This window comes from Strigops habroptila, chromosome 4 (genome assembly GCF_004027225.2).
Source record: "Strigops habroptila isolate Jane chromosome 4, bStrHab1.2.pri, whole genome shotgun sequence".
Taxonomy (NCBI): domain Eukaryota; kingdom Metazoa; phylum Chordata; class Aves; order Psittaciformes; family Psittacidae; genus Strigops; species Strigops habroptila.
This window is the reverse complement of record NC_046358.1, coordinates 5,761,553-5,786,624: the sequence shown is the minus strand read 5'-3', so window position 1 is coordinate 5,786,624 and position 25,072 is coordinate 5,761,553. Positions and strand designations below refer to the sequence as shown.

The 25,072-nt window shown below is 42.1% G+C and overlaps 1 protein-coding gene across 1 annotated transcript in view; it reads left to right on the top strand.

Annotated features, from left to right (window-relative positions):
* The first annotated feature begins 8,016 nt into the window (after positions 1 to 8,016).
* C4H11orf49 (chromosome 4 C11orf49 homolog) overlaps positions 8,017 to 25,072 on the top strand; it is an 85,234-nt gene continuing 68,178 nt past the window's right edge. The window contains 2 exon segments of the mRNA XM_030481279.1: positions 8,017 to 8,103; positions 18,376 to 18,478. Of these exon segments, the coding sequence (XP_030337139.1) occupies positions 18,451 to 18,478 (28 nt within the window). The 5' untranslated portion in view covers positions 8,017 to 8,103; positions 18,376 to 18,450.

The following is a 25,072-nucleotide window of genomic DNA, read 5'->3' as shown; positions in this document are numbered from 1 at the left end:
AAACACCACCTTTCTTCATGTTTTCTTTGAGATGGTAGCTCTTCCTGGGTGTCTTGCAAGCTGGTTCTGCTCCTTCTTTTGCCGGTTCCCTTACATCCTCTATGTAAAAATAATGCAAATACACTCTCTTTTATTCCTGCTGAGACTCCTCCCTGCAGTGAAATGGCATTTACCCAGGCCTTGCACAATGTCTGCATTGCAAAGGTAGCCTGTGGCCTAGCCTTAGGAACAGCACAGCTTAATACCTTGAGTCTGGCACGGAAAAAAAGAAGAGGAAAGAGGATGAGCATAAAAGGAAAATGTTCTTTTAAAAGCTAGCAGTAGAAGAATTCAGTTTGAAGACAGAAGCCTAACCACCTTTATTCTCCAAACACATTCAAATGGATAAGTAATAAGTGGTGGCTCCTAGACTAATTTTTGACTGTGCAGAGAAGCATTTTCCAAAGAACTGCAGACCAGTGTCTGCCTTTGACTTCAAGCTGTTAATGGGGTTTGTCATCAATAGTCTCTGTATTCAGTTAAAAAGTTTGTGGTAGAAATCAATCACGCAATCAGAAAGGTGACCTTATGTCTCAGTATGTGGAGTATTTCTGATGGGCTGAGTTTTCCTTTCTCAGAAAACAAGAATACCTGCAAGAGAAACAAGTAGTCACAGGAATAGATGTGAAAGACACAAACATATCTTTCCCTCAGCTCACAACCCTTTCTTGTTTGCAGAAGCCCTGCCACTATGGAGATGTAAAAATGTAGACAGACAGATAAAGAGTGTTTTCTTTCTTGAAGATGATTCAGTTTGAATACCTTACTGGCACGATGGGTTAGGCAAGTACTGCCAGCACGCACAAGATATAACCCTTGAGTCTTTCTGATAAGAGATATGGCATGTCAACCATCTGCTTTCCTATCAGGTGGCTGAATCAGAGACGCCTCTTAACACCTCTCCCTCTCTCATATCAGCTCTTGATAAATGTGAATGAGGGAACAAATTAATTGCTTCTTACCAGCACTGAGACCTGTATAAAAGCACAGGTGGGAGCAAGATTCAGAGTTGCACACACCCTCCACATGAGTCTGAGATCAGCCACCCACATCTATGCACACATGTCCAAACTCCCTCCTAGCTACATATACTTGTGTCCATCCGTCTCATTGCCATTTTAGGATTTTAGGATTCTTAAACATATTAACATCATGTTAGCAAGCTGAGCTCAAGGTAAGGTGGGTTTGTGTATTGAGTTTCCATTTATGCTTCATTCTAGGTCAGCACGGTTGATGGAAACTTTATTGATGACTTCAGCAAGCACAAAGCCATGCTGTTAATGCACAGTGAAAGTCCTGTCACAGGGAGGGCAGGTTTCTGTTTCACTTAACTCAAAGCACACTGAGTATGCTTAGTAAATATCAGAAGTGGGCTCTAGTCACAGAGTTTGAGAGAAACTCTGATCCACAGCTGAACTTTAAATGTTCAAGGAACAGCTCCTCGTTCACTAACACTGTGTAAAGTTTAACACATAAGGAGCTGGAACCTTAAGGACATTTTCTTACTATCTAACATGTCATTATCAGTTTCAAAGGCAGAATGGTCAATCTATTTTGCTCTGGTTTAGAAACTAGCATGATAAAGTTAACAAACAAAAGAGAAATTTAAATACATTCCTCAGATAAAATTTAATGTCTTCATTTGCTGCTATATTTTGGAAGAAGTTCTACGTTCCCTCTATTCTGTTTAGAATTAATTGCCATTATCTTTATTGGCTGTTTCAGCCTCCCATGGATTATCTTCTCTCTCAGCAAGTGATTTGCATACTACCCTTTCCGTCTCCCATCCACCGCTCCTCAACTTCTCTTCCTAAGTACTCCAATCATTGTATCATCTTCTGGTCTCTTCGTTTCTAGTGACTCCACAAAGATGTTACTCTTGAAAACACCCTGAGTATTATGTAGCAGAAAGGAAAGAACATTCATCACTGGCCTCTTACAGTACAGAGCGAATGACTGCGTGCTTCATTACAAAAACCCCAACAACTGGCTCGAGCTCTTGTGTAGCTGCCTGGTTCCAAAGTGCTCCCTCACAACAGCCCTAATACTCAGACTCTCTTTTGTGTAACTAGTGAGCAGAACTAAGGATTGTTTTGCAACAATTTTAATGAATCTGTGATCTCTTTTTGTTTTGTTTTTTGTTGAGGCTTTTTTGGTTATTCTTCCCACCCCTCCTTGCTTCCATCATTTGCTTTTCCATTTAGACATAACACAAGCACTTTGGATGGGCTAAATCTCTATATTGCACACAAAGTTATATACCTTTCCCCTAAGAGCTGGCCAGTACAGCCATCAGAGTTATCACTTCAGCCCAAGAAGCAACAGCTCACTCCCACACAGATTTGCCTACTCTCTTGCTCACACAGGGAGCCATTTACTTATGATAATTCTCTCACACAGACACCTGGTCTAATAGATAATGCAGCCTGCTTGCAAGGATATTCAATGAGTAGGAATAAAGAATGAAAATTGCAGGCCTTCTTGGGTTACCCCCCAGGATGAGCTAAGTCTTGGCTGTCAGAAATGTTTTCCATGCCAGAGTTTCATAGTGATATTTATTTTTACCAGATATTTTAGACGTTTTTGTTTGGCATGAGAGATCCTGCAAACTCTGCCAGAAACGGCTGTTTTTCTTCTCTGCATCATTAGTGGGGCAGCATTCCAGCAGAGAAGGGTCACTTGCTTGGTACTTAAGTACTTTTAAAGATGTTGTCCTTTCCTTCCTGACAAGATAACAGGAACAAAACCTGAAGGAGAGTCTTTCAACAGTTTGCTGTTACCTAAAAAGCCAACTTTGCTTGCTAACACTAAGCTCCAAACCAATCAGAATTTGGTCAGTGCATCTAATACATGCCAGGAATCTATCATACAACTTAGAGCTAGCCTTGATTTTAAAATGAAGATGTGGTCTCCATAAGCCACAGAACCTGTCACAATAATATTCCCTCATCTGATAAGCAGATCACCCAGAATTTAGAAGTGCTCCTATGACTGAAGAGTAGATGAATGTTTTATGTTTGAAATACAATGATCTGGGAGCTTGACTAGACCTAAATTCTCAGGTGAACATAAAGTTCATCAATATAGAGAGACCTCCAAATTAGATCAGATCTCTACTTTCTTTCTTTCTGTCCAACAGTTCGAGAAGAAAAATAAAATCTCAGCAATCCAGATTAAAATGCAGCTAAACTAGCAAATAAAACAGAAATTACAAAGGCATAATGTTCACAGCACAATTTCCTGCATGCTTATGACATCTTAACAGTTATATTCTTAAGAGTTACAGGTACAAATACACATGCTAAACTTAAGCCCTTTAATGGTACAAATTCTGGCTATTTAAGAGAGCTGCTGCTGTCATCACGTTCTATCACTAGCTGGAAAACACACAGTTATTTACAGATTTCAACTTGTTGTAGATGTTAGGAATGATAAAAACTTTGTGAATCTTATTTCTCTAGAGTCCCTTGATCTTAAAGAACAATGTTAGTCCTATCTGTTTGTCTAGGCTTGACCTGAAGAGTTAAACTAGTATTCATACTGCATTATTAGAGAAAAATGATTGGTTTTCTTGTTGTGCAAAATCACTGTGCTGCATGTGAGCCACATAAACAGTTCATTCAGCTTGAGAAGGCTCAGATTAGGACAAGCACTAAAAGTACTGGATCTTTCTCTGTAAATGTCTCCTGAGAAATCCACAACATGAAAACACAGATTTCATCACATAATTTCATTACGATTTTGGCTGACCTCTTTATTTAAGATAATCTTATTTTTAGTGCATGTGTTTAGAGAGTTTGGTCACAATTCATAAAAATAATTATTAAATCAGAAACTTAATGGGAGGTTTTTATGGGTTTGCAACTGACTCATAAATGAATCATCCAGCTTCAGTGCCATTGATTTTTATAACATCTTGCATAATAGAATCCTAATTGCACTTATAAGATTTCCAGTACTTTACATAAATAATAGCACATGAAGCTCTTATTCTCCATTTTTTTCAGATCCCTCCTCAAAAGCTTCTCTCTGCTATGGTGCCCAAAAGAACAGATTATCAGTAAAGAGTGACAGTTGTTTAAGTCAATGTTTTTCTCCTCTCAGTACAATTTGATTTTTGTGTGTCTTAAGATAAAATACATTTTGTTATTGCATTGCAATTTTATTAACTATTATGTACCAGGTAAAGCTCAGCTGGCAAATGTGTGGGAAGCCTCACACAATACAAAGTAACATCAAACCACCAAATGCAAAGTCTTGCACAAGACAGGCTCTTAGCTAACTGTTTAAAAACAGGACAAGGCTTCGGACACTCAAAAGGATGAACAAGGGCTAGAGATAGTTTCCTAGTGTTTGTGTGAAACTGGCTTACATTAATTTCATAGAAGTCACATGGAACAAGACTGAAGACTGCCCATGGCCTCGTTCTTTGTATGTTGTAGTTGTAATGCTTAAAGGAATAGAATTTCCAGCTGTCACCTGAAGAACAAAAACCAGAAAAGTTAACTTTCTTCCAATATGTCAAGGCTTTATTATAACTACTTTAACAATAATTGTTAAAATTCTAAGGAAATAAAATATTTCATTCCAAGACAAAGTAATAGAAGCCAGACAAAATGACTCAGTCTGCTTAAAACAAGGCATTTCCTCTGGAATTTGTTGCTTGATATTTCGTCCTGTTTATTATTCTATATAATACCCTCTCTGAAAGAGGAGCTGTTTGTCAGGAGAACTTTGGCTAATAAAAGCAAAATATTTCAGCTCAACAATGATAGTATCATTTAGGAAGGTGAATATAAAACCAGCAAAGAGTAAGCTAAGCAATTAACATAGTGAGGGCAAAGTATGTGGGAATGGAGGAAACCAGAAATCCGATTTAAGCTAAATTACTGAGAAACACCTAGAAAACTGTCATAGAAAGGAATTTTGCAGTCGATGCATGGTAACACAATAAAGACATTTTCTTTCATGGCATAATTTAAATCATACCACCGACTATTTTCAAACTTGTGCTCACATGGACTCTTCTGTAAGTAAATTAGCCCAATTTACTCAAAGGTATGATTTCTGAAAGTCTACTTAAACCACTCTTTGAAGTGAATTGAGCTAAATCAAATCAAGGTCACTTAAACTCTGAAAGAGGGTGTGCACAAAATGTACCCATGTAGTCCAACTGATCCTTCTTGAAATACTGATTTGGATACCCAAATGTCTCTGGTAGACAAAACTCAGCAATTTTAGTTAAGAGAGATAAGCATCACCACGATTCCCAGGGTAAATAGTGACCTTAAAGTGTCCTCCATAGGTTTGCCCTAAAGTGAAACCTGTACCTCTGATAATTTACCAAGGGGTTGTTACAGAGAAAAATGGATTTTTTTCACTGTCATTCTTCCAACTGGGTGCAAAAGAACATTAAGCCTCTATTAGATTTGCCCCTCTTGAGGCAGCAGATGTTTTCCAGTGACCCAGGAAAGGCTTCTTGATTTGTTAAAATGCTCTAGTCTAGGGATCTAAAATCAATACAGGAAAACAAACTCAATGCCCATGGGCAGGCTGGCAGCATTTCTCCCTTTTCAAGTCATGAGCAAAACAGGTGAGTGCTGCAGCTGAAATGTTCTATCACCTAATCCTGGCTCTGCCAAGCCCAAAGAGAAATAATAGTAAACAGGGAAGTCTATAAATGGCTCCAGAAACAACATCTTGTTTTTATATAGTTTTCTTTGAGTTTTTAACAGTCAGGCGCCACTACTACTGAAACTTATCGTTGTTAAAACCACAAATGGGCTCAGTGTCCAAAAGGATTCCCTTAGCTGGCTTAAAGGAAATAACAAATTCCAACCCATAGAGAACAAACAGGAACAAGAATAAAATAAATAAATGGCCACACAGAGAGATATTAGAATGTAATATCTAAAACCGGACTTTAAAGCCTCTTGCAAATGAGTGCTCCAGACACTGATCAAGGATAAACTGTGGTTTACACAACAAAAAAGAACAGTGCCCAACCTGTGGAAGGCTCCTACTAGTTCAGCTGACCAGCAGTATGAGAAGGGAAGGCTTTTAGATTTGGCTTTTGAACACCAGTGAAACTGCCTGGCTGAGGATAAAGGACTTCTTGTGACAACAGACCTTCACCCTAGTTTTAAAAGTGCAGGAACTGTGCTCCTGAACCTAATGATCACAGGGGGTCTATCAAATTCCCTTTCTCCTCTCCAACAGTGGCCTAGAACCCAATACCTCACTAAAAAGCGCCAGAAACCCTGAAACGAGCAGTTATGGAATAGACATCATGTTAGGAAAAATGTTTTCCAAAACCACATTAGTCAGATGAGTGGCTTCACTGTGAACTGGGACAGTTCATATTCCTACAGATGCTGTGCTCTTTTTTTCCTATGTAACAACATAATCCTGTGTTTGCTCATTCTGCTTGAAAGTATCTACTTCCTTTCTAAATTCGACTGAATTCCTGGCCTCAAAAATATGTTGTGTCCATGTAGTCTATAATCTAATTGTATCTGTTACAAAAAATTCCTGTCTTTAAATTTATAGCTTATAATCAAATGTACAAACAGCAAAACTGAATAAATAGGTTTTAATGAGCTTCATTTGTAACGAGCACAAATAATTTCAGATAACATCATTTCACATGTTACGCCTATCCTCTTTAAGACAATCTTACATTTTTCCAATCATTCTTCACGCTGGAATGTTTCATTGGCTGCTCCCTAAATTATTCGCTCTGCCCATCTTTGAAATATTTATATCTAAGCCATATCCTTTTAAAGACAGAACAAGCCAAAGACAGGGGAGTAGTCCAGGCTATTTGGAGGGGTTATGAGCAGGTAAGTTATAACATCCTCTTTGCCCTTTTTAATGTGGATATCCTTTAAGCATAAAGTTGAGTTACCAATAGCCATACTCAGGTCTTTCCTCCAGTGGAATAAAGGCAGGTTATATGCACGCACAAGTGGTTTATTTAATTTCCCTTCTTTTGCATTTGTCAGTAAAAGCATAGACAAAAATTCCAATTTTTTTTTTTTTTTTTTTTTTTTTAAAGTCCCGGGATTACATCCTAGACTGGATTTTTTCTAACGGTGATACAAGAAACTGTGAAGTAACCTGGAAAGCTTAGCTCCATCAGCTTCTGCCTGCACCTCCTACATCCTCGGGACAAGGGCCATTCCCAGACAAGAAAAGAAAGAGCCCTGCGGTTCAGGACTTTTCTGCTAGTTTCTACTTTCATGTGAAGGAAGATTCCTGATGCTCCTTCTTATCTCCCTCTCCTGAGCACAAGGGTTGCAAAAAAGCAAGAGTGGCATGGAGAGGACACAGCAGTAAAGGACCTTCTTGGTCTTGCTGTTCAGTCCCTGCTTTCTGGGATAAGAGTGCTACACAAGTGCCCTTCATTAACTTACAACCACTCACCTTCAAATCAGTCTTTCCCCCACAGCTGTAGTCCCAACCATTCCTGGCTTTAGGCACCTTTTGATTTCCAACCTCAATCTAACCAGAATGACTTTACACATGCATCTCCTTGTGCCATTTTTGGCTCTTCAGCTTCACTAGCTCCTCTTCCTGAGGTGTTCCTCAGAGCTGGAGCATGCTGTCCACTGCCCCTCCTCACTGTTAGGCTGCCATATTGCCCTTAGCCCATTCCTCAAGGCCAAGCCGCCATATTGCCCTTAGATGGTTCCTCAACGCCAGGCCGCCATGTCACCATGCACCCCCCGAGACCCTTCCCACAGGGTCCCTCACGGCCTCCCAGCCTTCCCGCAGCCCCTGGCCTGTGCGGACTGGCCGGGCTGGCGGGGACAGGCCGCTGGCCCTCGCTCGAAGGTGATGGGGCAGGGCGAGGGCTAACACCGGGCTTGTCACGCCTGCCCGGGCGGTTTTGGGCGCGGAACGCTGGCTGCGAGCGGAGTGTTCCCGGCCGGGGCGAGCGGCCGAGCAGCGCCGGGAGCGTCGGGCGCCTTGGAAACGGACGGAAGCTGGGAGGGAGCGGCAGCGGCGGCAGGAGGATGCTGAGCCCCGAGCGGCTCTCGCTGCCGGGGCCCGAGTACCTCGGTGAGGAGCGGAGCGGGGCGGCGCGGCAGGGCAGCGCCTCGAGGGCCCCGTCCCCTGGGTGTGCTGCGGCCCGGCATGGGGAGGGCACGGTGGGGCTGGGGGTGGCTGCGGCCTGGCTGCAGGCCCTCGAGGTGCCCCCTGGTTGGGCTGGTGCGGGCTGGCTCCGTGTCCGCGTTCTCGGCTGGGGAGGGGGCAGCACCGAGGGGTGCAGGTCGGTGTTGTAGGGTGCTGCTTCTCCGGGTGCTCCCCTGAGGTGGGAGGGCTGCGGGGCCCTCTCGGGCACAGGGAGCTCCCCTCCGGTGCCCTCAGATGTGTCCGCCAAGGCAGCACCGGTCTGAGGGAGGTGAGCTGCTGTCTCCTCCCCTGGCTCGTCTGAACGGCGTGAATGGTGGCAAGCGACGTCCAGTGCTCTATGGCAGACTGTAACCTCGTTTAGCCCTTTATCAACCTGCTTTGCTGACAGATCTATGTGAGCAACCTTGTGGTCATTTCCCAATATTGGAAGGAGTGCGCTTCTTGTGTTGGGAGATGGTTTGAATGTCACTTTTTCCTCTGAAATAAGGCAACATTGATAATGTTTCCCACATAAAAGGGAAATCTTTTCGTTTATAAAGCAGACACTCTACAGCCTACATCCTTTTAAGCTGTCTCTAACAGTTTGTGTTATTGCTTGATGTTCCAGGAAACTAAGAAACAAAGTGATTCAGAGTTAATATGTCAAATAGAAATAATTAGGATGGAATAAAGTCAATATGACTTCATTTAATTGCTAAAGAGGAGATGAATTACAAGTAGTAAGCATTTGGAATGAGTTCAGGACAGTATTTGTGAAGTGAAAGTCTTCAGCCATTACTTTGTAGGCCCAAGAGGCTGTTTGGTAATAACTGTTTTAAAGGTATATATAATTTACCATGGCTTTTTGGTACAAGGATAGGTCAGAAATGGCATGGATTGTTTTGTGCTGTTTGTTCCATGGTGATTTTGCCATCTCTCATAAGTCAAAATTGGCATAGGACTAGAGAAACGCTGCTGGCTTCCAGTGAATGGAAAACTTGTCTTGCAGGGAGGAGGCGAAAAGAGCCTTGTTTGTTTTGCCTAGCAATAGCGTTAATGAGGAGGCATCTGACTTATTTCAAAGCACATCATAGCGCTAAAGAAAGATGACTTATTAGAAAAGGAGTGATCTAATTTGTCTTAGAGTAGAATTTCTTTATGCTCTCGCTGCTAGGCTGCTGTTAGGGCACTTTATGCCTGCCTACATAACTGCAATGCTATTCTGTGTGAAGGAAACTCAGGGCAGAAATAAAAGTGATTAGTGCTCTGTTTGGGGTCTGTTTGGACTGAGTCTCAGGAGACTCACTTTGCTGAAGTTCTTATTGCTGATTTCAAGTCTGGAGCTGGTTCAGGTATTTGAGAACAGTATCACAGTGTGCCATGTAGATGTTTTGTGCTAATCTATCACACTGCATCAGCATTTTCAACCTACACATTAACAGAGAGACTCGTAACTTTTCCAGAGTTGCTCTAGGCTGAAACTTGCAAAATGAGCCAATTTAGTTTTAGGTTCATTTTATTGTTTTTAATGAAATAGGCACTTTTACTTGTGTGAAACTCGTTGGTAAGGATTGAATCACCCAAAACAACTTAGGAAGCACACTAAAAGTTGTTGAAGTAGAAGAATAAACCAGTTTTCTGTTTCACATCTGAAGTCGAGAAATGAGACCTCCAAGAGATGCGCAAGACTGTTGGGTGCAAGCAGCTTTATTGGCCTACTTAAAGTGAGCCTTCTTTTATCTCTTTTCAACATTCTGATCTACCATTCCCTTTTCATTTTGTAAAACCTTTTAAATTATTCTGACACTAGGGTCAGAAAAAGGCACACGTGTGAGCATGTCAGGTTAAGCCATAACTTGTACAAGAGCCATTTCTATTGATCATTTAGTATGTCCTTCTCTTTAGGTTGCAATACCTGCTGTCTATTAGAGGGGAAAAGGTGTCTGGTACATGACGGTATCCCTATTAGCTCTAAATATTACCAATAACAATGTTTTTGTCTTAGTGAGATTTTGTAACTTACCAAACTGCTCATAGATCCTACTGGATTGTGTATTAGCAGCCTTCCAGTATCTGAAGGGGGCCTACAATGGTGCTGGAGAGGGGCTCTTCATCAGGGAGTGTAGCAACAGGACAAGGGATAATGGGTTTAAACTAAACCAGGGAAAGTTCAGGTTAGATATAAGAAAGAAGTTCTTTACTGTGAGGGTGCTGAGGCGCTGGCACAGGGTGCCCAGAGAAGTTGTGGATGCTCCATCCCTGGCGGTGTTCAAGGCCAGGTTGGACAGAGCCTTGGCTGACATGGTTTAGTGTGAGGTGTCCCTGCCCATAGCAGCGGGGTTGGAACTGGATGACTTTAAGGTCCTTTCCAACCCTAACTATTCTATAAAAGTGGTTAAAAACCAACCAACCAACCCACCCCCCCAAAAACCCCCAATTCTCCTCCCCTCCAATAAACACGCCTCCCCATACCTGCTCATAAGATGCTTTTGTTTTCTACATGGACCTGGCATTCTGAAATCACTGTTCTTTGGATTTCTTCTCTTGTGTGCCTCAAAGTCTTGTCAATATAGTTGTGTGATGTCAGGTTTTAAGCAATTGTAACAAGTTTCACTCTCTGCAATTTCACTCTGACATTGTGTTGCCCGAGGCTGCCACATAAGGTATTTTCTGTGTCTCCCAGATCGGATGGCACTGTCTTTCCTGACCTGCAATGTGCAAGCTTCACCCTGACCTCTTTTATCCCCTTTTTTCAATATCAATATCAAAACCAGGCCAATAAATAAAATAAGTGGCCAAAATAACATTCCATGCTACTTGCCACATTACTTTTTTATTTTTTTTTCCTTTTTTTTCTTATTTGAGATGATTCTGCCACATCCAACTCTTCAACATCAAAAATAATTGCAAAGCGTTGGTACAGCAGAGTTCTTGGAAAATAAAAATCAGGGCAGCACATCTCATGCCACAATGATTGTGGAGCTGTAAGTAGGAGAACAGAGATGATTGATGCTCAGTGAATAGAGAAGGAGATGAGGTCTGTGGAGTTGGCAGGAAGGCTACAATGAAGATGTAACAAGCAGGACATTTCAAACAGTATTTGAACTGAATAAACAACATTTAGTGTTTGAGGATAGTGATGAAAATGTGCTTCTTGTTTGATGGATGAGACTGGAACTACAGTAGGCAAATGAGGTCTATTTGAGTCACTTTTCCATGCCTTCCTCATTATGGTTTAATAACTGGTGATTGCTCAGTTATTTATAGCAGGCAGTGGAGCATTTAGTGTATTGTTCTGCTCATGCAGCTGTCTTGTGAAGCTTCACATTGTGTGCCCTCCCCCTCTTTCTTGTTGTGGAGAAAAAGCAGTAGATTTTTATGGATTTCTGAACTTTATTGTTCTCTGGCTTCTCCTCCCTTCTACTCCCCAACTCCAGGATGTGCTTTCTTTTCTTCCTTTGCCAGTATAAGACATGTAAGAACACAATGCTGTGTTAGGGAAGTGCCTTATCAGTAAAGCAGGGGGCTATTAAATGCCAGAAACATGGTCATGTTTCCTCATCTCTCTTATAAGAGGTCTCAGGCTTCATGATTAGAAAGAACGTTTGTGGTATTGGTGCTTTACAAAACTGAGTAGCTCCCAACAGAGAATTTCAGTTGGGCTTGTTCAGCCTGGAGAAGAGAAGGCTCTGGAAAGATCTTAGAGCAGCTTCCAGTACCTAAAGGAGGTCCGCAAGAAATCTGGAGATGGGCTTTTTACAAGGGCATGTAGTGATAGGACAAGGGGGAATGGCTTCAAACTGACAGAGGGGAGATCTAGGTTAGATATAAGGAAGTTCTTCCCTGTGAGGGTGCTGAGGCGCTGGCACAGGGTGCCCAGAGAAGCTGTGGCTGCCCCATCCCTGGCAGTGTTCAAGGCCAGGTTGGACACAGGGGCTTGGAGCAACCTGCTCTAGTGGAAGGTGTCCCTGCCCGTGGCAGGGGGTGGGAACTGGATGAGCTTTAAGGTCTCTTCCAACACAAACCATTCTATGATTTTATGATTCAGTTATGTACAGACTTTGCAGATACTGAGGCTTTACTCTTCTTCTGAGCAACCTTAAGAAATACTGAGTTGGAGAATCCAAGTACAATCATTTTCTTTAACAGCATAATCAGTATATAGGTTATGTTGTTATCCAGACATCTCAGCTGACAGTCTCCTGTTAGTCAGATGCTTTATGAGCTTCAGTGAGGCACTCTGGCTGAAATAGTCTGGTCTTAAAAAGAGAAGAGTAAACTATTTATTTATTTATTTATGTATAATTGTTCCTTGCTTTGTTGTATAGATAGGAGAACTATAATGTGAAAGATGAATGACTTCCCCACAGATGTGTAAGAGTTTGCTTGTAGAAATGTTAGTTAAGTTTGAATCTTCTTAGACTCAGTCTAATACTTTCTCCAAAAGATGGAGTTTTTATCCCTAAACCTGCTGTTGCACTATAAGACTTCCACCTTAACTTCAAAAGTAACAGGTGAAATCCTATCCTGATCTAGGTAGAGCTCCAGAACTGAAGAATACACAGTTCTTCTGCATTTGAGTATGAAACAGTGAACATACAAAATACAGTATAGTTATGCTGTGTGGCCACTTGGCGCGGTGTGTTCCCGAGGAACAGCACGTGTCATAGAATCATAGAATGGTTTGGGTTGGAAAGGACCTTAAGATCATCCAGTTCCAACCCCCTGCCATGGGCAGGGTCACCTCACACTAAACCATGTCGCCCAAGGCTCTGTCCCACCTGGCCTTGAACACTGCCAGGGATGGAGCATTTACCACTTCTTTGGGCAACCCATTCCAGTGCCTCACCACCCTCACAGTAAAGAACTTCTTCCTTATATCTAACCTGAACTTCCCCTGTTTAAGTTTAAACCCATCACCCCTTGTCCTATCACTACAGTCCCTGATGAAGAGTCCCTCTCCAGCATCCTTGTAGCCCCCTTCAGACACTGGAAGCTGCTCTGAGGTTTCCACGCAGCTTCTCTTCTCCAGGCTGAACAGCCCCAACTTTCTCAGCCTGTCTTCATACGGGAGGTGCTCCAGCCCCCTGATCATCCCCATGGCCTCCTCTGGACTTGCTCCAACAGCTCCATGTCCTTCTTATATTGAGGACATATGTCTCACATCATAGTGTTAACTTTGGTATCACAAGGTCTACTTGTACTTCATGACATGTGCTGTCCTTCAAAAACAAAAGAATTCTGAGGGTTAACAGGAACTTACACTGTGGAGCTGTGCAAAGCTGGAAGGAACTACAGCTGTGCAGCGCTTTAGCTTTGAGGTCGGTTGTTTTGCTCACATACTTCTCTTGCTCAGGCCATTCCTTAGCGATATCTGAAGAGACAAAATCCCTGATGATATCTGAAAAGATTAAAAAGAGTGTCCTGAAAGACCATTAATGCTGGAAAAACTTCTGGTTTTTACACTCTGTATCCTTATGAATTCCTTCTTGCATCTTTATTGTTTCATGAAATCAGTTTTGTGTTACTATAGATGTGTCCTTCCAATGTGGTAATACAGGAGCGTCCTTAGTTAAGCTCCATTTTCGAATAAATTCTGAAAGGGTGTTTAGCTTTTACTTTATAAGCTCTCAGAGATTAAAAAATGCCAGAAATATTCCAAATATATTAAAGTTTGCTATGCTTTTGAACTTCTGATAACTGAAATGAATCATTTGATGTGAATTGCATCAAATGGTGTGTCTTTTTGGCACTTCAGTTGAGGAGGAGGCAAATAATTAATAAAAGCCGGTTGTCTTATCCAGGAATTCCCACTCCTGATTTTTCAACATCCTCAGTTATGCCAGGAATGAACCAGCCATAAAATCAAAAGCCCTCTTATGTGCATACAGTACAAATTGTTTTGGTAGACAGCTCATGTTCCAGAAGAAGTCATCTCATAGGAAGAGTTGAGCAATAATGTAGCTAGCTGATTTGATAAGTAAAGACTTACCTCTGCTGTAGGGCTCTTCTGCTGCTTCTTTAAACAAGGTATCTGATGTGTGTCTTACTGTCTGATACCAATTTATTCCAGCCATGCTCTTTCTTCAGGTTGTTTGACACACTTTCTTTCTCTTTTGCAGCATTTGCTGCTATTTTTGTTGCATCTTCTGACCATCCCATGTTTGCTATTGAAGTATTTCAAGCAGCATCACTTGGTAAGTGTGCTGATGTACTGATCTTCAGTTTTTCCTCCCTGCCTTTAGGAAAGGCAAACTTGTTGGGAAGGGAAGCTCCTTATCAACTTAGATGCATTAGGAAGATGCATCTAAGTTGTAAAACTGGGGAACTAATACACAAAACCAATATGGTTAATGGGATTGTGTTGCTGAAGTAGGTATCACGTGCTGCAGTACTATTTGTGTCAGTTACTTCTAAAGTCTTAATCCTCTCTGTTCCTGAGCACTGCTGATAGCAAAAATGTGGCAGATATGCACTATTATTACTGAAAGGTGACATGTATCTCCTTCCTTCCTCCTGAATTTCTGGCTTTTAGAATTTGAGTACATATATGGTCTGTCATGCAATGGTGTTATTTGCATTACATTCTCTTTTTCCTTTGAAATTCATCAAGTATTAATGCTTGTTGTAATCAAACCTATGAATCAGCAGATTGTTTGTTCTCATAAGATTGAAACGGGTCATTCTGTGCCTTATGAAAGGACTATATTTACTATTTTAAATATACAAGCAAAATGATTTGGTGCAGTTATGGCTAAATGGAGTTAATTGTGAATGTCTAATCTGTTGCAGTGAAGTCCACAGAGATTGTGGTTTGACTGTGGATGTAATCCTCTTTTTGCCTTTTCCTTGTAAGCTGGAGGAGATTTATACAACTTGGTCTGGCCATGCTTGAATTGATCAGCCACTGTTCAGCCCTCGATTTGGTTCTGAGCCAAAAGTGCTCAGAACTTCATTCCAAAATTCACTTCAAACATCGGGCATGTGAATGATGGTGGGATGTGAGCATGTGAACATGGGGATAATACCATCAGAGGCCATTCTCCTGAGTGCTGCAGTAGCAGCTTTGGAAGAGCTATACTGTCCATGTTGCTACTGATTGGACAGAGGCTCTAAGTGTAACACCACTGCTAGTAGTTTAGTGATCAGAATTAAGGTATTCTGTGCAAAGGTATCTACTGAACATCAGGTCATGGGCTGCCCCAAGACTCCTCTCCACCTACTCTGTCAGATCCTCCTTGAGAGCTGCCTAGTAATTCTTAAAGCTGACAGCAAAGAGTAGCACTTACCAGATGAGTGTGGCAGGAACACTTACTTACTGCTTGGGATAGTTGCATGGGTTTTCATGGAAGAGTTTAGCAAATATGGGTTGCATTGGAAAGTGTTGTATGAATAGGGAGGAGAGCCTTTGTTGCAATAAGCCATAAACAAATAAATGCTGAGGATTATCACATACTGTAATTCCTCCTGAGTGGAAAATGCAGGATACTGGAGTTCTATCAGGAAGAAAATAGAGACAGCAAGCTGTAATAGCAGAGTATTTGGACTTTACATTCTGTTTTGGACTTGCTGCCTGATTATTGCAAAGTAAGCCTCAAAAATATGAGCAGCATGTGTTCCAATACACCAGGATCTCCCCAAATTTTCAAAACCTATTAAACCATCTGAACCAGCTCATTTATTTTGCACAGGACCCCCCAGATATTTAACTCTGCTTGCATAAATAATGTTCCAGTGTTTGTTATGGAAAGTCCATTTGTGTATAAGTTATGGAACTCCTATTTTTGCTATAACCAGACTCCTAGCACTTTATTTTGCCTCTCTGGCCTGCTAGAACCTGCCTGCAAATTAGATTTGATTCTATGGCTTTTCTGTGTAGGGTAGAGTTGATTGGGTTATACAACACACCACTTGTACCATCCCATGGAACTGGGCAGCCAGCGAACAGGAAGCCAGAGCTGGAGTTTGGTTTGGCAGCATGAGCTGTGCTACCTGGAAAACAGCAGCCAAAGAGCTGGAGAGAGACACTTCTCAAGGAGATTGCAAGTGCTGTTTCCTTCAGCTTCTCTGCTCACCAATTTCTCTCCCCCACACCTCTACCTGCCTTCTTGGAAACAGGGAGATGTTCTTTGCCAGGATCCTTAGGCCAAGCTTAACAGAAATACCCTTTTACCAGTGACTGTATTCAACATATTTGTGTCCATTTTTAAGTGTGACAGAAATGTCTGAAATTCGGAGTTGAAAGTTAATTCATTCTCCAGGAGCAGACTCAAAAGTGTTTGTTACAGAGGTCAGTCACATCATGCTGTGTAGCACTGTGGGACCATGCCTGTCTATTCCCATAGGCTTTTAGGGGAGGGCTTAATGACTCTAAAGAAGGGGCTATACTATGAAAGGAGCGTATACTTCCCCCCAAGGGTTTGAGAATGGTTTTGCAGGCTGACAGAAGTGGAAGCCTGTCTTCTAGTACCATTTCTTGGCTTAATCTGGTAACGCTGACAACTCAAGAGGGGCCTGGTGAGACAGTTTCTGAGGGCATGAGGGGCTGCGTGATGAAGAGGGGGAAAGGATGGGCTGAAATCAAGTTCCCTGGTTGCTGATATCTGGAGCCTGAGCCTGAGCTGCACGACTCATTCCTCCCTCAGGGGACACAGGTGCGCAGAGCTATTTTTCTTTAATCACTCACATAAATTAAATTTATTCCTTTGCATTAAAATAATTAAATAAAGCTACGCCCTACATCTTTTAGTGCCAGATAATATCTTTGAACCTTTGGCTCACCATTTTGCTATCAGCTGCAAGGTATTTTCCAGGGTGTGCTTAACCAATTTTACCATTGTCCTGAAATGTGTTCTAGGCAGAGAAATCCCCTGATAGCAATCAATATTCAGACATGCTTTTAATCACTGTATCCACTGGGAATAATCATTTCCAGGTCTCTCTTGAAGTCCACCTGCCTCACACTAAGATGAAAGGGACTTCCGTGCTGTATATGAAGTGGCACAGGCTTGATGCTCACCAGGATATTAAGCACAAATTAAACTGGTTTGAAGAATATTGATGTGGGTCTGAGGTTGGCCAGTTGCTGGTGAAGGAGTGATGCTGCCAAGTCTGGAACAGATTGGCAAGGAGCAAGAACAGCCCTTGCTTTTCCTATATCCCCTAAGGGTTTTCTCCTGCTCTTTTTAGGACACGACACTACTTGCAGAGGTGCAGTAGCATACGTGTTTAGGATGGAGGTGTGTGCTTTGGGAACAGGGTTTGTGTGCTTTCCAGGTTAGGAATGATTTTCCTGGGTTCGTTGTGACTTGTCTTCTGATTGTTGAACTTGTAGAGTTGGAAGCTCTTCTGCTTGGTAGCTGGCGCATCACCCGAGACTCGGCTCTTTGTTGCTTCAGCTTGGTTTGTAGCCAAAAACATCAAAGGGGCTGAGTGGCAAATCTCTGCTGCTTCCTCCCTGGCAAATGCTTGATTTGTGGAGAGTCTGCCTCCTGTAGAAGCAGCAAAATTGTTTGTGTTGTACCAAACTATCTTTACTCAGGAGTCTTACAAGTGAGTGACATTCTGTGGTTGGATACTGGCAGATCCACCGCTTCTGAAATTTCCTGATGTTTGGTTGAGGCAGTTATTTGAGACTGTTGAGCAATATAAATCTCTCTTGACATTAAGACATGTTCCCCACCTGCCATTCCAAGAACATTCACTGATGCTTGTATGAAAACAGATGTGCTTTTTTTTTTTGCACCTTTAGGAAAAAGAAACTTTCCAGAACAACCTTAGAGCTACTTGGCTTTAGTAAGGAGGGAAGGGCAGGGAACACCCACAGCTCTGTAACAGCCCCATCGATAGAGCATTGGCAATCTGTGTAGGAAAGATGGCAGTGACTCAGAGCAGAGATCAGGAACTCCTCTTGAGTAAGCATTTTCCAGTGAGGCAGCCTAACAACTCCTTCTCCTTTTCCTTCACTCTCAGAATCTCAGGGGATTTTAAAAGAGGGTCAGCACTGTTAATGACTAACTCTGTGTGGCCAGGAAAGAAAGCAGGATTTAGGTCAGGAATTTGACTATCCGTATCTAGGAGAATGAAACCTCTACTCTAATTGAGGGAGCAAATGCTTGTTGGCTTGTTGTGTAAGGCACACAACTAGGCTGGTCTGGCTCTGGGCTTTGCAGGCCCCTTATATTCTAACTTCTGTCTCTTACTGTCTTTTATTTGCAGCTCAAAGACATGTCCTCACGTACATGGAGGATGCAGTGAGCCAGCTGCTGGAGAACAGAGAAGATATTAGTCAGTATGGCATTGCCAGGTTCTTCACTGAATAGTAAGTACATCAGGACACTGCCAATACGGCCAGCCTGAGGGGGGGCTTTTGGAAACAGGCAGGGTACATGGAGAATGGAGCTGGACACATGCTGATTATGTTGTGAATGCTGGAGTTCACTGGGTTAGCCAAGGGCTGCCTGAGCATGTTTCGGAAACGTGCATGGGTTTCGTACAGTTCAGTACCTCTTCTGTTACAAACATTCATGTGGAGCGGTCACTTTGGGCAACAGAGCTTTTAAAAGCATATAAACCCCCTAAATTCTGCTTGTCTTAATCAGGGCTGTTAGTATCAAAAGCAAAGACTGCTGCTGGTCTCAGCAGCGCTCATTCTTCCTTTTTCTGAGTATGAATTTGAACTGCTTTGTCTCCTTGTGTGGTTGTTGTTCTGTTGAACAAGATGGTGAAAGACTCTTTTAGGAAAAAGCTATGTGCTGGTCTTCAGTGTTGTTCATGTTGACATAGCCAATTGCTGTATGTTTTGCCAACTTGATGATGTCTTGCACAATGTCTAAAACTCTTCCAGGCAGCTTCATTAAAGATCTGTTGGTAATGCATGTGCTTGCAGTGGTTGTATGTTTCTGTCTTTTGATGCCCATTTCAAAGTCTTTCCTTGTTTGCTTCCTTTCCTGTTATCTTTTTTCTGAGGCAAGTCAACGTGCAGAGTATTTCACAATAGTCTCTGTAATACAGAGTAGTAGAGTAGTACTACTGCTGCTACAGTAGTAGAACAGGATTTCAAAGCATAGGAGTAGCTTTCTTTTCCAGTTGACCACAGTTTTAAGGTTTTTTTGTGGATTTTGTTTTGGGTTTTTTTTTCTGTACATCAGAAAAAAATTTTTTCCTGTATATCAGTGTCCTTCTAATCTCCAAATGAGGCTTAACTTGCTACTTTGGACAACTTGCAGTATATTTTTTGCCCTGTGCACATTCTCAACTTAAACAACTGAGATTCTGACTGGTGAATGAGTAACAGCAAGTCAGAGGGGAAAGGCTTAAAGCTTTTTTTTCTTGTTTTTTGAGTTAGGGTAACAAGCAGTTGAGGAGTAGTGTGGTTTGACCATCCTGGCAGAAGAGGTAAAGCACAGGCCATCTGGCTCCATCTCTTTAGAGAAGAGATCTTTTGGATAGATGGCATTGTAACAAGAAAATGGGATTTCCTGGTAGTATGTTATCTGTTTGCTCTCCATAAAGTACTTCCAACTTGCTCTTGGTGCGAGTCACCCGTGTGGCAAAATCTGGAAGGCTCATGCAAAACAGTATAAAGGCAGTTTTACTACAACAATCAAATAGCTAATCAATGCTGTTTAGTTTTACTGTTAATTTTTCTCTGTGGTTTAGTAACTAGAATGAATACTGACTTTGAAAGACCTCAGAAATACTTGTTATTACATAGATTTTATAAGGAGATTGGTATAAGGAAGAAGTTTTTTACTGTGAGGATGGTGAGGCACTGGAACAGGTTGCCCAAAGAAGTTGTGAATGCTCCATCCCTGGCAGTGTTCAAGGCCAGGTTGGGCAGAGCCTTGGGTGACATGGCTTAGTGTGAGATGTCCCTGCCCATGGCAGGGGTTGGAACTAGATGATCCTTTCCAAGCCAAACCATTCTATGATTCTGTGATTTTTTTTTTTGTTGTTGTTTATAAAATAGCTTAAACTCTCAAAATGCTTTCCCTCTTTGAAGACTGCCAAAGTTAAAAAAATACGTATTATCAGGAATTAAACTCTTACTATCAGCCTAATGAACAGTGTACTTCCATGTTCTGAGCGAGCTGCAGTGGTCACTGTTAAGTGAGGGTTGCAGAGTTAATGACTGAGAGTAGGCATTTGGGACAAATGAAGCTACAATCTGTGCATTTGATGTGATTGGGAATCATGATACTCCACCTGGTATAGGTGAGTTTCCACAGAAAGTGATACTGACATTAGTCAGCTGAACAAATAGTCAGTAAACAAGAGCTTAAGAAAGACAAAGAGCATGACTACAGTGACCTCCACCCACCAACAGGGTTTCTTTGCCAGAGTTGAAGGCAAGGTAGCTCTGAAATACTCAGTTGAAATCATTATTCAGGCATTTCTTAAGATCAGGTTTGGTTTGCACCTACTTTCAAGCTGACACCACAAGGCCTTTTCTAAACTTCTGATCATATATACTTAAAAAAAATCAAACAGTGAGCAAGAGGTCTTCCACGCTTCTGAAACTGCTCACCTTGCTTCTCTGTAGTGTTTCTTCCACCTTTGAAAGAATAAATAGTGATTCAAGATCATTATAACAAACAAAACTGTCACCACAGAACACAACCCTCTGACGTACTTAGGTGCTGCTAATCATGTTTTTCCCATTTATTTATTTCTGAAGTAAGATGTGAATTTCTAAAATGGCTTTTTGTTCACACAGAGTGTTCTGTGGAGGTGATTGCTTGAAAGACAGGAAAAAGTTGCATGTTTGGTTTTTCTGTGAGTAAGTCAGAACTAGTCACTGTCTTCCCCTCCCCTCATTTCTTTTTTGTTTTTTATAGTATGTCTGGAGTTCAGCAGATCAAACTGTGTCCTTGTACCAGAGCACAAACAGGCTTAGTCATCTTGAGAGCTGTGAAACTCTTAAATAAAGAGACAGGCTGAGAAAGTTGGGGCTGTTCAGCCTGGAGAACAGAAGCTGCATGGAGACCTCAGAGCAGCTTCCAGTGTCTGAAGGGGGCTACAAGGATGCTGGAGAGGGACTCTTCATCAGGGGCTGTAGCGATAGGACAAGAAGGAATAGGTTTAAACTTAAGCAGGGGAAGTTCAGGTTAGGTACAAGGAAGAAGTTCTTTACTGTGAGGGTGGTGAGGCACTGGAACAGGTTGCCCAGAGAAGTGGTGAATGCTCCATCCCTGGCAGCGTTCAAGGCCAGGTTGGACAGAGCCTTGGGCGCAATGTTCTAGTGTGAGGCATCCCTGGCCATGGCAGGGAGTTGGAACTAGATGATCTTAAAGTCCTTTCCAACCCAAACCATTCTATGATTCTATGAAAGAATCCCACATTTCAAATCTTAAAGTGGAGAATAAATGATGGGTAATAACGGTGTAGGCTCAGAACAGAAAGTTTCCTGTTATGAAAGTGTCGTATATTCTGTCACCCAGGGCTCCTCACTGCCCAATGGGTTTCTGTTCATTCACACAACTGTCAACATTTGTTCAGCTGTGCTTTGAAGGCTGCACTGCTCTGCCAAGCAAATAAGCTTGATCTTGATTTTTATCTTTGATCTCAGTATCTTTGAGAGATTCCAGAAGGTTTGTGTGCACTCCCCCGATGTTTCCCTTGTTCCAGATTATTCTAAGTGAGAGGATTGGCTTGTGCATATTTTTGAAGTACACTGCAATGGTTTCAAATGAAGGGACTTGGTATTAGGGTGCCCAGTAACTTCTCAGAAGTAATGAAGTTAGTGTGTCAAGGACAGGTACTGGGTATTCTCCAAACTCTTCTCAGAGGACACACTTCTCAAGAGTGGTGTTCCAGGGACCTCTCTTGCTGGATTCACCACGGAAGAGCAACCATGGCCTTTCCATCACGCACTGCAATGCCCCACCTCACTGTGAGTCCCTTCAAATCTTTGTGCCAGTTACAACAACTATTTTTATGGGTAATTCAGCACATTTTATTGGGGTTTAGCTTAACCTGAGTGAAATTTCAGAGCTGAAAAGTGTGGTCACGTAGCTCCGTATGGATCAAGCAGTAAGTATTTTGCAGGCAATGAATGTTTTTAGTTGTTTCTAGGAAATGAAACTGGCTATGTATTCCACCACTATCCACAACCTAGCACTGGGATTGCTGATTGCAGAGGGCTGACCTTCATCTCTTCAGTTCTCCTTCCAGAATATTTTCAGTCTTCAAGGATATTGTTTTTTCTCCCACTTAATTCCATTGTTCATTTGTCCCAATCATGTGGACATCTGCTTTCAATCCTGGGAGTACCTTGAGGCTCCGCTCATCTGACTGACTTCTGACTCTTACAGGAATAGGGATCAATCACCCTTCTGCCAGTTAACCCACATCTTTTAGCTAAACTAATAAAATTATTCCTCTCTTAGGACTAGTCTGATTTTATAACTATGTTAAAATGCTACTGATATTTGTTCATTACCAAGAAATCTCTGCTCTGCTTTTGAATCTCCATGAAATGCAGGCTCTTGAAAGCCCTCTGTGTAATTACACACTAATGCTGCTTTACTTCTTCCAGCCTGACTTCTTTGCCAACATATCTTAAAGGAACATGTTCCTCCTATACATTATTTATCATCCTGTTTTCTTGATCTTTCCTGTACTGAAGAAAAACAGGGCCCCTGTGCTAATGCATTTGATCACGCAGAGGGAATGTGCAGAGCATCCCACTTTATACTTTCTGTGGTCTTAAAGGGAGTCTGTGTGGGGGGTTTTTGGGGGGTTTTGTTTAGTTGGTTGTTGTTTTGGTTTGTTTTTTCCCACTTCATCTGGAAGAAGCAGCAAAAAGTGTTCTTGACCAAGAGACTTCCTACCAGTAATTTTTGCTCTTCTTCTGGGCTAACCCTTTGCTTGAAACTTTCTCTTCCAGCCTGCAGGTAGATGCAATACTCTGTTTAAGCCTCTTTGGAAAGCTCAGAAATATGAATCAGTGATAACTTACCTCAGGCAGGAAACTCTTCTTCCCATCACTTTTATAGTTAGTTTGATAAACCAAACACACGTGAACGGGAGACACAGGAAAAGGCTGTTGTTTGGTCTACGTTCTTCTCTCAAAACACTTCGTGTCTTCTTTTGTTTCTGGTGAGATGTCTCCCTGACCACCTGCCAGCTGGAACATGACTGGGAAAGACATCTTGCTTTTAGCTTGCAGATGCAGCACTACCTCCACTGGGCTCTGCTGATGTCTGAGATATTCCCTTTTTGTGTAAAGGATGTTTCTGCTGGCTCCAGCTCAGAAGTGCCCCTGCCTGGATCTTGTGTGACAGTTTGATAATGCTTATCTGAGAAAGTGTCTGTGATGGGTGTATTTGGGGGGGTTGGGGGTCAGATACTGCTTTTAGATCTGTTACATGCCTCAAAATACCAGCTCTGCACTGTGTAGAGCCTTGTTTTACACAAAGGAACAGTGGCTTTGTTCACAGTAACAGGACTGCTGGTGCTATAGAGTTTGATCCTTGGATAGGAAGATGTTATCATGGTGAGAAGTATCAACTTCTAGCAACGTAAGTACCTCATTTTCTTTTGCTGTCTGGATTGGCTGGAACAATTTGTTCAATTCATTCCTTAGGGACAAATATGATACTGCTTTTTTTGGCTTTCTCTGGCAATAGCAGTGACACAGGCTTTGGTAGCAGAAAAACTTTTGGCCTGTTCACTCCTGTACTGCTGTAGAACATCACCTAAATATATCTGTAGGGCAAACAATGTTGTCCTCTTTAAAATTGTCTCAGTACCCTTGGAGGAGGGGGGGAATACAGGGGGGAAGGGCCAGGAATGGGACAGATGGGATGCCCATGAGAATTAAGCCATTCACTGAAGACAACCTTAATTGGCAACTGGAAATAAGCTGAATTATCTGCTTCGAAAGAGGAGAGATTCTTAGAGCTACCTTAGAGCCATCGATTTGTTTTTCATCTCAGTGTATGCAGGCCTTATCATTGTCATCATCTTGCTGTCATCTGCTCTGCATCTTTCCCCTTTTCATGGTAACTTGTTCTGTCTTGTTTGTAAGGTTCAGGTAAGCTTTTCAAGACAGAATTGACATTGTACTGCATGTACTTTACAGCATCTAGCATTGTAGAACGTCGTCTGCTTGCTTTGTACAATTGTAGTATAAACAGCAGGAACAGTAGTGAGAACGTCCTTAGGGCTTTTACAGCCTGGGCCACATTCCCCTTCTGAGAGATGGAGCCATTCATTAGGTTCTCAATTAAATCAGGGGTGTTGGTTGGTGGGTTCTTTAGTGTTAGTTCTATGTGTTTTGAGCAAATCCATGTTGTTACCCCCCCTCAGAGGCTGCTTTCAGGTTCTTACATAAAATGTTGATATTCTCTCAGATATAATCTTATGAGAAATTGCAAAAGTGATATTTCATGTGTTCCTCAAATACTGTTAGAATTCCTACATGTCTTCTGCTCTGGAGAGAAAAAGACAAAATTATCCCACTCAATGTAAGACTGAGCCAGGCTGTTGGTACGAAGCTGCTGCTGTCAGTGACCTAGCTGTGAACAGCCCTTTGGGCTGCAAATCTCAGCTGGGATAATGTGCTTGATGATTCCTGACAGGCTTTTGCTTGGGATTCCTTGATCCCTAGGGCACTGCATAAGAGTGCTGTCAGCCTCTCCTTTGCTCTTCAGTTCTCAGAGGCAAGAGAATGAATGTATGCACTCAGACACAGCTCTCATGCCAGAAGCTCTGAGGAGCAGATTTTGCAGCTAATGTGAATAAGTTGCTGTGAGAAAGACATTTTCAAAGTCTCTCTCCACAGAGTACATGGGTTTGCAGGACTGAATTTGTTGATAAGTCTTTCTGGGAACCTATAATAGTTGTGTATTTCTCCACTTAGAGTGTTGTTAATGGACACAAAGCCTTTCTTAAAGTCCATTTGTTGCCT